At 41.2% G+C, this 16296-nt stretch overlaps 1 protein-coding gene across 4 annotated transcripts in view; it reads left to right on the forward strand.

The window, feature by feature from the left end:
- Positions 1-16296, forward strand: part of CHRDL1 (chordin like 1) — a 114883-nt gene that overhangs the window by 57743 nt on the left and 40844 nt on the right. For 2 of the 4 annotated variants that reach the window (XM_060002819.1, XM_060002821.1), the window contains exons 5-6: positions 7027-7172; positions 8609-8702. In XM_060002819.1, coding sequence (XP_059858802.1) covers positions 7027-7172; positions 8609-8702 — 240 coding nt within the window. The remainder of the gene's footprint in view (positions 1-7026; positions 7173-8608; positions 8703-16296) is intronic. The other 2 variants (XM_060002820.1, XM_060002822.1) reach the window with 1 other exon arrangement.

Below are 16296 nucleotides of genomic sequence, written 5' to 3' on the forward strand. Positions count from 1 at the left end.
ATCTAAATGGTAGGCATCATTGCTTTAGCTCATGGACCCATTTGAAGCAATACCTTTGATTTCAGTGAGCATCCCAAAGAAGAACTCACCTGAACCCACATGACCTCAGAGGGTGAGCAAGGTTCTTGGAGGGAAACTATACATACCCACTGTTTGGGATGCATTAATTCTGCAAGATGTGTCACATCCTTGCTGTATGCTGTGACCTAGCTTGACCAGGATGCAGTGCCCAGCTGTTCTTCCCTCCTTGGAGGAGCACAGGAGGTTTCCCATTAGCACCCTTCTTTGCCTGCTTTCTTCCTAGCTGGGCCAAGGCCCAGATGTCAGCTCAAATTTACAGACTTTATTTAAAACAATTTGTTTCAGAGAGCAGTGTAATAGCCCCCCACTCTCCCCAAAGGGGCTAAATAGTGTCTGTAAGAGAAAACCGTCTCATTGTAGTCACACTGGGAACACAAGAGTCCTAGCTAGGGTCTGTCCCACTAGTAGGAATAGAGCTGGCTTCTATGACCAGCTCTGTAGGATTGATTTTCCACGGTTGGAAGGGACCCAAAATGGTCATCAAGTTTAGCCGCTTGCCTTGAGTTAGAGTTTTTTTTAAACATATACTCTTCAAATTTAATTTTTCAGTGGGAAATACATTTGTATCATTCAAGAATATGAATGCATATGTGTGTATGTGTATATATGATTATATATGTTTACGCTCATAAAGGTATATGTAAAAGTATGCAGTAAGATGTCTAATTCACCCCTGTCCCACATCCATTCAATTCTTACCTTTCTCCTCAAAACATAGTCTCCCCTTATAACTTTTAGTATTTTCCTATGTATCCTTCCAGATTTTCTTTATGAAAATATAAGCAAATATGAATACGTACTCTTAAAAAAATTATATTCTCTTTACATAAAAGGCAGTATATTATCCAAGTCATTTTGCACTTCGTGATTTTTTTCATTTAATAATCTGTTTTTCTGTATTAGTGCATAGAGAGCTTACGCATTCTTTTATACGACTACAGACTATTTCATTGTATTAATGAACCACCACATATTTAACCAGATGTCTACTGATGGCCACAGAAGTTGTTTCCAATCTTTTGCCATCACGAACAATGGTGCAGTGAATAACTTTTAGATTTTTCACGCACACGCAAGTATATCTGTAGCGTGAATTCTTAAAAGTAGGATTGCTGGGTCAAAAATACACATATATATATTTTTTATTTGCCACATCAACAACTTTATTTTCTCGCATAGAATTCAGGTATAAGCATGAAAAGTAGATTAGTTTTCAAAACCTTAGTTCTTCTTAAGGCTTATGTTAAATATCTTCTTTCCACCTAGCTTTGTGCTGGGTACTATGGTGTGGACAAAAGAACAGAGCCCATAAACTACAACCTCAAATAGTTTATAACTGGTTTGGAGAAATAAAATATATCTACATATAACGAGCAGAGAGAATATTAAAGCCATATTTATGACAGAATCCATGTCAAAAGAGTAACTTTTACTTTCACTTTAGATGAAATGATAAGCTTTGGAAACATTTATTTAAAAGATAAGTGTATCCCTCACACTCTTCCTTGGACCTCCTTTTAATTTTTGTTATATACGTGTACATTCAGAAAATACATATATTTTAAAATTGAATGATATTGCTAAATTGCCTCCATAGTGTTTGTATCAATTCTCCACAGCCTTGCTGAGAGAGTTTATTAATCAAACTTCAGGATTTTTGCAAATCTGATAAGAAAAATGGTTATCTTGGTGTCGTTTTTTTTAATTGAGGTATAATTGACATATTATATTCGTTTCAGGTGTACAACATAATGGTTCAATATCTGTTTATATTGCAAAATGATCAACTCAATAAGTCTAGTTAACATCTGTCCCCATATATAGTTACAAATTTTTTTCTTGTGATGAGGACTTTTAAGATTTATTCTCTTAGCAACTTTAAAATATGCAGTGCAATATTATTAAGTATACTCACCATGATGTACATTCCATTCCCAACACCCCCCCACCCCCTGCGTCTGGCAACCACCAGTCTGTTCTCTATATCTACAAGCTTTTTTTTTTTTAAGATTCCGTGTATAAATGAGATCATATAGTATTTGTCTTTCTCAGTCTGACTTATTTCACTTAGCATAATGCCCTCAAGGTCCATCCATGTTGTCACAAATGGCAAGATTTCATTCTCTTTTTTATGGCTGAATAGTATTCGTGTGTGTGTGTGTGTGTGTGTGTGTGTGTGTGTGTGTGTCTGTCTGTCTGTCTGTCTCAAGGAAATTAAAGGGAACATAACCTCTTCTTCCAAGCCCTCTACCTTCATCTCCATATTACCCTCTCCACCACCACCTCCAGAATGGACTGTGGCTGTGCTGGGACTACACCACTAGAATGAGAGAGAACCAGACTGGAAACACTGGCATCAGGCTCAGCTGTCAAGAATAAAATAGGAACCTGAGTAACAATAGCAATGGCAAAAGAAGGGAGGGCTCGGAGTCAAGGAGATTAGCAACCATACTTGGGAGCTCTGGACAGGTTTGCATTTATCTCATAACCACTGGGAGCTGACTTACAAGTGGCCTTTCTGACTAGCCCAGAACTGGCCCACTAAGGAAGTAGAAATTTGAGGGTAGGGAGAGTGGAGAAGAGAGCCACCAGCATGAGGATGTTGGGTTTCAGAGGGTGGGAGGAGGGGTAGTACTAGGAGGGAGAGATTGGTGTATCAAAGGAAGTGGGAAAGGACCACAGACTTTTTGGTAAAACTTGCCAGTTGCTCTGAAGGGGGGAAAAAAGCCTGTCACAAGGTTATTCACACTGAGATGTTACTGACAATGTGTATCCTCTCAGAGAAGCCTGGGGATTATAAAATCTGATTGCCGAAAGGCAATCACTAATCCAAAAGAATGAACTTCTAATGATGGCATTTTAGGCATCCATGAGAGAAAAGGTGGTAAGAGACATTTAGGATAAGGGAGTGTTTTCTGAGCACCCCAGAAATTATAGTTCTGCTTACATATAAGATCATCGCTCATGGGGAGAAGGAACAGTTCCTTTTGGCAACACAATTGTAGTCAGATGGCTGAGTGCTGGTCTGCTTACCCGACAGCGTCCTTCCCCCACTCCTCCTCGGAGTGCTGTGTGGGATTTGATGGGAAATGGGAAATGGCAGAGGCTAGAAGCCATGCAACCTGGTCACTTCTGTTGTAGCATTCCCCTGAGGGCTCCTGAAGCCAGCCTTGCTTCAGACTGATTTTCTGCCAGATTTCGGCCAGGAACACAGAATGTGTTCCAAGGATTGTTGGTTAGAAGCCCAGCCACCTTGGAAAATCTGGGAAGGGAGCGTGTAGAGTCTGAGGTGGCTTTTCTTGCCTCTGGAGTTCCTTGCATGCTGTTAGCCCTCCAAAGATGCAAGGGGAGATTTGAGTTCCATATCCTATCCTTAGATAGAAAAGTCAAGGCCCAAAGAGGTAAAGTGACTTGTTCAAGGTTATGGGAGGTGGGTACCCGAGCTGGGATTATGACTCAGTGATGCTGCCCCCCTCAGTTTTTAAAAACTTTCTTTTCTTTAGTAAAAATTGTATATATTTAAGGTATACAACATGCTGATTTGATTTACATACACAGATTGAAATGATTACTGCAGTTAAGCTAATTAACATCATCTCCTCCTCGCTTGGTTACCATCTATTTTTGTGATGAGAGCACCTGAAATCTACTGTCTTAGCAAATTTCCAGTATACAATGCAGTATTATTAACTATAGCCATCATGCTATACTTTAGATCTCTAGACTTACTCATCCTACATAACTGCAACCTCGTACCCTTTGACCAACATCTCCCCATTTCTCGCACCTCCCTGCCCCTGGTAACCACCATTCTAATCTCTGCTTCTATATATTCAAATTTTTTATATTTCACGTTTAAGTGAGATTATGCAGTTTTTTTTCTTTCTGTAACTGGCTTACTTCACTTAGCATAATGTCCTTCAGGTTCAACCATGTCGTTGCAAATGGCAGGATGTCCTTTTAAGGGGATGGGATGGACACTTAAGTTGTCTCCATATCTTGGCTACTGTGAATAATGCTGCAATAAACATAGGATACAACAAACATGAGAATGCAGATATCTCTTCCAGGGACTGAGTTCATTTCCTTTCTGCCCTCCAGTTTTGACACCCACTGTGTGAAAAGAACAGGAAACTTCAAGGCAGGAAAACTATATTTCTTAGTTGGCTCTTCTATTAATAGCTGTGTGACATGGACCAAACCTTTTGAGGTATCAGTAGCCTCATTTTCATCATTCTCTCCTCACCCCATTAGGGATCTTAGAAGAATGCAATAATAATAGGAAGAAGTTAAGATAAATTTCTTGTGTAAAATTAGCATTAAGCATAACCATAATTGGTTTCCTTTTCTTTGATTCTGTTTTGTCTTCTTCTTTTTTGCTTTCTCTCCATCTCTTGTTGAGTACATTAATGCACTCCAATGAGATCCTGAGAAAAATTTCATTGTTTTTTTTCAAACAGTTGTATTGAGGTATAGTTTACCCACCATAAAATGGACTCATTTTCATCATAGTTTTGAGTGATGGGAAAGAAAGAATGGTCTCTTTTTTAAAAAAATTTTTATTGAAGTATAGTTGATTTACAATATTGTGTCATTTTCAGGTATACAGCAAATTGATTCAGTTATATATGTGTGTGTGTGTGTGTATATATATATATATATATATATATATATATATATATATTTATATTTCAGGTTATTTTCCATTATAGGTTATTACAAGATATTGAACATAGTTCCTTGTGTTATACCATAATTCCTGTTGTTTATCTACTTTATGTATAGTAGTTTGTATCTGTTAATCCCATATTCCTAATTTATCCCTCCCCCCCACCTTTCCCCTTTGGTAACCATAAATTTGTTTTCTATGTCTGTTAGTCTGTTCCTGTTTTGTATATAGATTCATTTGTACAGTAATTTTTTTTTGATTCCACATATAAGTAATACCATATAATATTTGTCTTTCTCTGCCTGACTTACTTCACTTAGTATGATAATCTCTAGGTCCATCCATCTTGCTGCAAATGGCAATATTTAATTCTTTTTATGGCTGAGTAATATTCCATTGTAAATATATACCACATCTTTTTAAAATTAATTATTAATTAATTAAGTTTTGACTGCGTTGGGTCTTTGTTGTTGCACACCGGTTTTCTCTAAGTTGCGGCGAGTGGGAGCTACTCTTCGTTGTGGTGAGCGGGCTTCTCATTGCAGTGGCTTCTCTTGTTACGGAGCACGGGCACTAGGTGCATGGGCTTCAGTAGTTGTGGCACGCGGGCTCAGTAGTTGTGGCTCGTGGGCTTAGTAGCTCTGTGGCATGTGGGATCTTCCCGGGCTAGGGCTCGAACCCATCAGGCAGATTCTTAACCACTGCGCCACCAGGGAAGTCCCTATACTACATCTTCTTGAACCAGTTGTCTGTTGATGGGCACTTGGGTTGTTTCCATATCTTGGCTATTGTAAATAGTGCTGCTATGAACATTGGGGTGCATGTATCTTTTCAAATTAGAGTTTTCTCTGGATATCTGCCCAGGAGTGGGATTGCAGGATCACATGGTAACTCTATTTTTAATTTTTTAAGGAACCTCCATACTGTTTTCCCGAGTGGCTGCACCAATTTACATTCCCACCAACAATGTAGAAGAGTTACCAGGATGGTCTAACTTTTTAAGCCTCCCTCCAATGAAACCCACAACTCCGCTAACTTCTGTTCTTCCACTATCCCACAGCATGTACTTTCGAAGCTCTGCTTGTAGATAATAACAATTATCTATTGTTAATTTGTACACTGATGGTTAGTTTAACCTGGGCACTTGTTCACTGATATTTGGTGTGTGTATATGTGTGTGTATGTGTGTGTACAGCATGTACTTTAAGGAAGCCCAATGAAAAGACTTCTCGAAACCATTCACTTAGAGTCAGCTCACCAAGTGCATTGACCTTTTTGCTACATGGCAACCCTGTGCCAGACTCCATGGAGAAAGACACGTGTAAGGCGGAGTCCCAAGTCTTCAAAAAGCAATATATACAAATGTATATATGGGTTGGTAGTAAAAAATGGAATTTAGAGACAGGGGACCAGATATCAATTCCCTTTTTCATCACTCACTACCTTTGTGACTTCAGATAAGTCATTCAACATCAGAGACTTGTCACCCTCAAATGAAAAACGAAAATAAGAATCTGCCTTACTTGCTTCACAGTGTTCTTATGAGGCTCCATTGTAATAACGTATGTGAAAGCTCTTTGTAAATTGTTGGCTAGGTGACTATAATTCGCAAATATGAGTTACAGTAATATTCAAGTGCCAAATGGTGTGCCTCAGACATCAGATGCTTTGAGAGGTGCAGATCGTGGGCTGGAGCTGTTAGGGACTACTTCATGGAGGAAAGTGGACTTTTGCTGCACCTTCAGAATCAGACAGGACTTCAATAGGTGGAAAAGAGTGGCAAGGAGGGGGCAATCTTGGTGGAGAGACTAAAAAGAAGCAAAGACTCCAGAGGCTAGAACAAGCATACAAGCATATACCAAGTGTTATAAAACATGGGAAGGGTTAAAGTTACCAGGGTAGTTATAATAGGTGGTTCCTTATCAGAAAAGACTCCCTCCTTCCAGGCAAGTTAATACCTTATTCATCTAACACTGTTAACTCCATCAAGGCAGGGGCCTTGTCCTTCTTCACTGATATCTCTTTAGTGCCTGTCACAGTGCCTGGTACGTAGTAGGTGCTCAATAAATGCCCCAAATTTGAAGGAATGGATGGATAGTCACATGTCACTTGTTATTCCTGTCTGGCTGCTTTAATATTATCGAAGTCATCAGCCACTGAATTAGGGACTATTTTTAACTCTCTCCGTGTGGTACAGCCCCATCTGCTGTTGGGATTTGTGAAATTCTTTGCAATGATGCCAATACTCGGTGTGGTTTTTCTCCACCCTGTCCCAGAAGACTCCTTACCCCCAGCGAACAATAAGGTGACCAGCAAGTCGTGTGAGTACAACGGGACCACTTACCAACACGGTGAGCTGTTCATGGCTGAAGGGCTCTTTCAGAACCGGCAACCCAACCAATGCACACAGTGCAGCTGTTCGGTAAGACCCTGTATCTTAATGTCTCTGCTATCCCCTACCCAAATAAGAGCGCTTCCATACTTGTACTTTTAGTTTAAGCCTACACTGTAGGGTGCTTGATTGGAAGATGAATCGCATCTAAATCATGAGCCTTCCTGACCTTAATCAACCCTGATCAACTCTGTTGAAGAGGTCAGACCCAGTCATATCCCGGTCTTAAAACTTTAGCACTGCTTAAAAGGACAAAAATGAGTTGATAATCTTGATCTGTACTTCTTTTCACAATAATTACACCACCAGAGCCTTCATCTGAAGAACTCAGTTATTTGATAAGCCTTGGAAATGCCATGGGTGGAAAAGCCACTGGCACCATCTGGGGCCACTCAGTCCAATTCACAAGAAAATGGGGTGTCTCTCGGTTCCCATCTCTGAAATATTCCACTAACCAGTCAGTTCCTGGTGCCCTGCAATGCGAAAAGTCTCTAGACAAATGCTTGATCATGATGATTCCTGTGACATTATTTGTCAAAAGAATTGTATACTTCATGAATGAGGTATACTGATTACATCATCATCTAATTGTGCGGCCCAGAGAATGTAATAAATAGAACCAGAAAAATGGAGTAAAATGGGTGTTTAAGCTGAAGTATGAGGGGATGAAGTTAGATGTAGAAACAACTTTTCCGCCTGTAAAGGGTATGAAACACTGGATTGACAAGGGAAGCTAAAGAATCTCTTTGCTTAGGGATTTTTAGTAAAAATATAGCATCTCAGTAGTTTGGGAGAATTTGGTCGTAGCCATGCTTCCCTAATGACCTTTCAGGAACGCTCCTAGCTCCAGAACAGTATGCTTCTAAGAACTAAGATCAAGGCTCAAGGAATGATGTTTGGAACATAGAATTTTAGGGAATGAATATTATGCAAGGACAAACATAACCAGCAAGTGCATTTGATCCTCTCCCTCGCCTTGTGCTGGACTGAGCTGTCCATTCAGATGATCTTTTATAGTTTTGTATCACCCCAAAGAGCTTGTCTACTTGTTTTGGAAGGGAGAACTCTAGTGAGTGTTACGGAAGGCACTATTGTGCAAATCTGCATTCCCCCAAAGCCCCAACATCCAGCTGAAGCACGATAGGGACCAGAATGGACAGAGAAGAGAGGGGCAAGACTGTATTTGGTGGTTGGAGTCTCACGGCAGCCCTCACGCTGACTACTTTGTTTCATCTTAGACCAGCATGCCTGATGAGAATTGCCATCTCCTGTGACTTAGTCTCTGGCATGGAGAAGTAGTAAATAGAAAAAATATAACGCATCATAAAAGTTAGGAAGTGCATATAACTGACTGTGGAAGAGCATGGGGGAAGGACGTTTGAGCCCCTACTCATCCCAGGTACTGAGCTAAAGCCTTTACATGTACTGCAGCTCCTTCTGACCTTAATTCTGTTCCTCTTTGGCAGGAGGGCAATGTGTACTGTGGTCTCAAGACTTGCCCCAAGTTAACCTGTGCATTCCCAGTGTCTGTTCCTGATTCCTGCTGCCGGGTGTGCAGAGGTAGGTATCCTGTTTCCCAAGACCCCAGGTCCCGCCATCCTGAGTAGCAAGATTTAGAAGAGGAAAATACCTGTCCAGTGTCCTAGGGAAAGGGAATTTTCTATGGTAGCCTTAGATTCTAAGGATGCTTTCAATCACAAAAGGAAAAAATAAAAGCACTGCTTTTAAGGGTCACTCCCTGAAAGAAACTGCACTGGGCTGGAGTGCAGCCGGGGGAGAGGGGTAAGAGTCATCTAATGTGAAAGTATCTTTGTCTCTCCTTCCTTAATCCCTTCTAGCTTGGCCCCTACATTATTGTATTGTAAAACAAGAGCATTTCCATACACAGCCTTAGAAGGAAGAATGGGCCTCCCAAAGCACTGATGTGACCATTTTGAAGATTAGGCAGGGCAGATGTAGGTGTATTTTTTTTTTTTTTTTTTTTTGCGATACGCGGGCCTCTCACTGTTGTGGCCTCTCCCGTTGCGGAGCACAGGCTCCGGACGCGCAGGCTCAGCGTCCATGGCTCATGGGCCCAGCTGCTCCGCGGCATGTGGGATCTTCCCGGACCGGGGTACGAACCCGTGTCCCCTGCATCGGCAGGCGGACTCTCAACCACTGCGCCACCAGGGAAGCCCTGTAGGTGTATTTTTTAAATCCCACAGTAAAGTGGTGACAAACTTAATAAAAGCAAAATGGAAAGCATCGTCTTCTCAAATTATATCCAAAATGGAATCATCATCTTCTCAAGCCAGTTTTTTCTTCTTTGGGTTTCATTTCTTTGATGACAGTACCAATTTTTTTTTTTTTAGGTTTCCAAGATCAAACATAATCACCTTTAGTTTCTCTTTTATTGCCTCTTCTCAAATTACCAAATCTATCAGCAGTCCTCTATATCCCCCCCTTTTCCCCCTTTCCCTCCTAATTTTGTCTTCTTTCCTTCCATCCAATGTGCTTATTGAATGTCTACTATATGCTTGGCACTGTGCTAGAAACTGGATGCGTAATGGTAAATATAGTAGACATACAGGGCACTGCTAGACTATATGGCATCTTTATGTGAATTACAGAAAGGATCCCCTTACTTAAGATACTTGACTGCCATTTCACCAGAAAATCCTTGTGAATGTACCTCCTTAGCTGAGGCACCCTTGTGCAGGACACAACCTGTACAACCGTATGTGGCATACATAGCAGCCAGGATATGTTTTTTGCTCTTATGGAACTCACATTTTACCTGAGAAGACAAATAATAAACAAACAAGCAAACAAATACCTAAATATAAACAGTGTGGGTACTGTGAAGGAAATAAACAAAGGACCAAGATAGAAAATAAGAGGTGAAGGCGTTTAGGTTGAATTGTCGGAAAGGCCTCTCTGAGATGACATTTAAGCTCAGACTTGAAAGATGAAAAGGAGTCATCCATGCAAAGGTCCTGGGAGGAGAGCATTCCAGGCAGAAAGAAAAGAAAGTTCAAAGGACCAGGCAGGGAAGAGCTTATAGCATTCAAGGAGCCTAGGGACCAGTGTGGTAGGAATATAGTGATTGTGGTCATAACTGGCATGCGATGAGACTGGAGAGGTGAACAGGAAGGAGTCAGACCATGCAGGACCTTCAAGGCCACGGGAAGGAATTTGGATTTCCATTTTTAAGTGCATTGGGAACCCACGGGAAGGTTGTGCACAGGGCAAGACATGATCTAGTTGATGTGTTAAAAGATCTCACTTGTTTTTGTGTCCAGACTAGATTGGAGGGAGGAAATAAGACAAGTGGAGAGACCAGGAGGATGGGTTTAGCAGTCTCTCTGGTATGAGAGAGTGGGATTCTGGTCTGGGGACACAGTGTAGGGTAGTGGTTCAGACTGGGGGCCTCTGGAACCAGGCTGCCTTGATTCTAATCCCAGCCCTGCTACTTTCTAGCTGGGTGATCATGAGACAGGATGTACTCACCTTTCTAACAATCTTTACAGTGACAGTAATGTTACCACCTACCTCCAAATGGTTGTGAGGTTTAAATGAGATAATGCAGGAAAAGGACCTAGGACACTGTCTCGCATATAGTGAGAACTAGTAACGAAAATTGGACAAATTTGAAATCCAGTAGGCCCCGCATATCTGCAAGTGCCACGTCCACAGATTCAACCAACCATGGTTCCAATATATCGGAGAAAAAAATAAATCCAGAGAGTTCCAAAAAGCAGAACTTGAATTTGCCATGTGATGGTAACTATTTACATGGTGTTTACGTTGTATTCCCAACTATGCATATAGCATTAACATTCTGTTAGGTTTTATAAGTAATCTAGAGATGATTTAAGTATGTGGGAGGATGCATGTAAGCTATATGAAAATACTATGCAACTTTATATGAGAGACAGAACATCCTCAAATTTTGGTATCCATGAAGGTCCTGGAACCAACTCCTCGCAGATACTGAGAGAAGGCTGTGTATTAGAGCATTGGTTCTTGGCTATGGGTGAATATTGGAATTATTTTGGTAAATTTATGTCCAGACTGGGGATGGGGGTGGTGGTGAGGGAGGTGATTCCAACGTGCAGCCAAGGTTGAGAGCCACTGAGTTAGAGGGAAAAGATTATAGGATTTGCTGGTAGCAAATAGGTAATTGACTCCTATACATTGCTGCCGGCTTAATCTTTTAAAGAGATAGCCTTAAGCGTGCTACACTCCTACTCAGAAGGCTTTATGCTGACACATATCGTGCTTACTCTATGCCGGTCACAATTCTGTGCACTTGACAGATATGAACTCATTTAATCCCATGACAACCCTGTGTGGGGAGTATGATTGTTATCCACATTTTTTATAGATGATGAAACTGAAGCAGAAAGAGGTTAGGATCCTCTAGGATCCTCTAGGACCAGATATGTTCAAGGTCATATAGCCGGTGAGGCAAAGAGCTAAGATTTGAACCCTGGAAGTCTGGCTCCAGACTCCAGGCTCTTAACTACTCCACTCTGCCACTAAAATGAATGGTTCCCTGTTGCCAGCAGCATACTTGTCAACCCCCGACTCTGACAGTAAAGGCCTTTCATGCTCTAGCCTCCAGTTACCTTTATAGGCCCACATTCTTCCATTCTTGCACCTCAGGTTCTACCCACATTGTTCTTGTGTTCTCTTACCTTTGTGCCTTTACTCTCTCCTCTGCCCCTCAATATCTCTCAAACTTTAGTGTGCTTCAGAATCACCTGGAGAACTTGTTGAAATTCAGATCCCTGGAGCACAACTGCAGAGATTGTTTTGGTGGCCTTGGGAAGGGGCCCTGGGATGTGCATTTAAACGGGGCCCATTGTCCATTCTGGTGCAGGTGGTCAATAGACTTTCACTTTGAGAAACCATTCTTAAGACCACATAGATGACTGGGAGTGGCCTGAAATGATGGCTTTACATCTGAATTTAGTACACTTAAACTGAGCCTATTAAAAGTCTGAAACCTGAGTAAGCCAATAGAAGAGTAACCAATGTCAATCTCTGATTGGTCAGAACATCGAATTCCAACCGTATGGCAAGCCAGTTTGGGGTGAATGAACAGCAGACATTTCATGATAAGGCTGGGAGGAAAAGGAGACAAAACGGCTTCCTAGGTTATATCTAACATGTACAGTAACCCTGTGAGGAGGGAATGTTGCCTTTCTCTGGAAAATCCTTTTCCTCCATCTCTGCCTGTAGAAATCCTGCCAGTTCTTGAAGACCTAGCTCAAACGCAGCCTCCTCGGATCCTAACACAGGTAGTCCTCAGGTTACATTTGAATAAATACTAGCGGGAAGGCCTTTGTCTCTTTGCATTCCCACCTTCATTCCAGTTTCTCCACCCCTAAATCCTGCTTCTCCTTCAGAGGCCAGTTCGAATGCCACCTCCTCCAGGAAGCTTTTTTTTTTTAATCCTATCATTTAGGAGTAAACTCCCTCATCTCTCTGACTCTTCAGGGCCTCACCTGTGCTTCTTCAGTAGAGTTAATCACCCGGGCACATTTTGTCTTTTATTATGCGTGCCCACGTCTTATCATCACTACTAATGGGTGAGCTCCGTAAGGCAGAAACTATTTTGGGCTCATCTTTTTTCCCCCCACTGCACCGGGCACAGAGTAGGTGTTATTTGAATGAATGCACACTAGCTTGGAAATATTGCCAGAAAGTTAGTCATGGTTTGAATTAGATGCTACTCAAATAGGATATTATTTGTGTTTTTTCTTCCTCTGAATTACTGATTGACTGTAGTAGATGGTACTGGCTATCCGTTGGTTCATGGTCAGTAGGAAATTACCTGTTGTCATTCCCGATCCTCCACATTGTTTTTTCTTCCCTCACAAGTCACTGTGGATTTAGTTGCAGCCTAATTTGATTTTTGCTTCACTAAGGCCCTGGATCTTTCCATTCCTGTTTCTCACAGTGTGTGTACTGTCCCTCAGTACAGCTGTGACGTTTCTGCCAGTAAAGCTGGGTATTTTGTTCCTCGCCTCCTTTCTCAATCTTTGCCCCAACTTAATTTGAGTCTGTTCCGAAAGGAAGAGAGTCCGTTTTTAAAAATTGAAGTATAGTTGATTTACAATATTGTGTTAGTTTCGGGTGTACAGCAAAGTGATTCAGTTATATATTTTATATATATATATATAATTTTCAGATTATTTTCCCTTATAGGCTATTATTAAAGATATTGAATATAGTTTCCTGTACTATATAGTAAATCCTTGTTGCTTATCTATTTTATGTTAGTAGTTTGTATCTGTTAATCTCATACTCCTAATTTATCCCTCCCCACCCCCTTTCCCCTCTGGTAACCGTAAGTTTGTTTTCTATGTCTGTGAGTCTGTTTCTGTTTTGTATATAGATTCATTTGTATTATTTTTTTAGATTCTGCAGGTAAGTGATATCATTTAATATTTGTCTTTCTCTGTCTGACTTACTTCACTTATTATGATAATCTCTAGGTCCATCCATGTTGCTGCAAATGGCAATATTTCATTCTTTTTTATGGCTGGGTAATATTCCATTACATATACGTAATGGAATTGTATATATGTGTGTGTGTGTGTATATATATATATATATATATATGCCACATATTTTTAAACCAATCCTCTGTTGATGGGCACTTGGGTTGTTTCCATGTCTTGGCTACTGGAGTGCACATGTCTTTTCGAATTAGAGTTTTTGTCTTTTCCAGATATATACCGAGGAACCTCCATACTGCTCTCCCTAGTGGCTGCACCAATTTACATTCCCATCCACAGTACACGAGGGTTCCCTTTTCTCCACACCCAGGAGAGTTCATTCTTAGCAGAGGTGTACACGTAGTTACTACTATAACCAGATAATTGCTACAATCCATTTGTTGGGCTAAGGTGATTTTGCTTGGGGAAAAATAATGTGAAATCTAAACTGAAGAGCAATTAATAAAAGAAAGGAAACTGCAAAAAGACATTATTGCATCCAATCGGCAATATAATGCAAAGGAGATAGGCTCTGAAGCCAGAAGGACATAGATTTGACCTGGCAGAGCTTCTGTCCACTAGTGATGTGACCTTGGGCAAGACACTGAACCATTCAGGACCTCGGTTCTCTCAGGTGTGAAGATGATAATTATAATATCTACAACCTATGGAAAGGTGATAAAAATTAACTGAGATGACATAGAAGCTAGGAGAAAGTCCAATACAGAGTTATTGCTTAACAAGTGATCATTATTATATTTTATATAATAATGACTCTATTTATTACCCTGGGGTTAAGTAGAATTGTACCTTCTCTATCTCTGATAGTCTTGCCTTTTTAGTTACTTAATCTCCATATAAAGAACTATATTTCTAGTCCTTCTCATGGCAACACAACCTGGGACTAACCATCTGCTCAACGGTTCTCTTGTCACAATTTAAATTTCTTTTATTTTTGTTATGTCTTCAGAAGCAACGGGTAAAAGCTAGTTGTTATTGATCATGTATTGCCCCTTCAACATACTTGACAATTCATTAAGTTCCCTCTTTGCCTTCTCTTCTCCAGCCTAAATAAACCATTCTCTTTCATCTTTCCCTCTAAAGACTAAATCCTACACTTTCATAAAATTGATGCTTTTTTCTCTGTCTTTAATTTCTTTATATGTTTCAGTTGTATATAATGTGATTGAATCTCCTTTGAAGTCCTTATTTCTGAAGCACCTAGTTATTTTTTTTCTGTTGAAATGACATTTTTAACAAAGGTATACCTTGTATAAGCATATTTCTCATACAGCAGACAACCCAGACACACTTCTCCCCTATGCTGGCTGCCCTAATTGCAGGCAAAATACCACAGAAGAAATAACCTTTTTGAGTGCTGAACTTGCAAACCTTCATATAAAGGGCCCCATTGAAGCGGGCTCTCTGCACTGTCACCAAACACTAATATGTGCCTTTCTTCCTGGGTCAGGCAGCAATCTTAGCCATGGGTTGAATCTAAACCCTAGCCTCAGTTGTTTAGACATGTCTTTGAGGCTAGGACAGTCAGGAGAGTGTTGGCAGGGTGTGTGTCATTGCTGGCATTTCAGCAAACCTCATCTGGACTGGAAGCATAGTGCAAACAGCCGCTGGAACCTTAAGGGAAACTTTATCAGAAGAAAATCTCTTCAGAGACTGTACCACGGCCACATTCTGGGCAGGCAGGCCTCACACCCAAACCCACACCCAGCTTCCCTCCACCGTTGATCATTTCTGCTTGTCTTCTTCCTATCTTGCCAAAGCAAAGGGAAGACTGTGTTCTTGGGCTCTCGGCAAGGGAGACATATTTCGGTAAGCTATCGGCTGTATTGAGAGCCAAGCCTGCATTTGGTAGACAGTGTACACATGTGGCAGTCACTCTGTGCTAAGCAGTGGTCTAAGCATTTATGTGTGTAACAGCTCATTTGCTCCTCACAACAAAGTAGGGACTATTATTTTCCTCATTTTACAGGTGAGGAAACTGAGGCAGAGAAGTTAAGTGATTTGCCCAAGGATACATGGTAATAAGTGGCAGCGCTAGAATTTTAACATTGTTGGCCTGGCTCTGGAGTCCCAGGTTCTTATGCTGTTTGGTGGGAGCCATCCAGAGGAGTGTGACAAGAGCCCCTCCCCCTGCAGGGGGTTAAAGGGAAAGAGAGGGCATGCGTGGCACACTGGTATAGGCAGATAATCCCAAGAGAGTAACCACACTGCCCACCTTTCCCCATCAAGGCCTCAACCTACCCATTCCCAACCATAGGGGAACACTCTCTCTTTCTAGGCTCAGAGAGGCCCAAGTATAAATGTCTACCTTCTTTCATTCAGCAAACATTTGTCGAGCAACCATTGAGTACCTGGCACTGTGCTGGTACCGGAGATACAGTGGTAAACAAAACAGACCGGGACTGGAACCAGTCCTTGCGGAGTTTAGTGGGAATGACAGACATTTATCAAATGTCGAGACAAGTAAATATAGGATCGCAACTGTGCCACATGCTGCAAAGGAAAGGTGTTACAAAAGCCAGTAATGGACAGGGGTCCATCTACTCAGAGAGGTGAAGGAGGACTCTGAAGACGACCATCTCTCCGGCCTCAGCTCACACCATATTCCTCTTTGCTCTCTGCATCGCAGGGTGTAGGGGGATTGA

Source organism: Delphinus delphis, chromosome X (genome assembly GCF_949987515.2).
Source record: "Delphinus delphis chromosome X, mDelDel1.2, whole genome shotgun sequence".
NCBI lineage: Eukaryota > Metazoa > Chordata > Mammalia > Artiodactyla > Delphinidae > Delphinus > Delphinus delphis.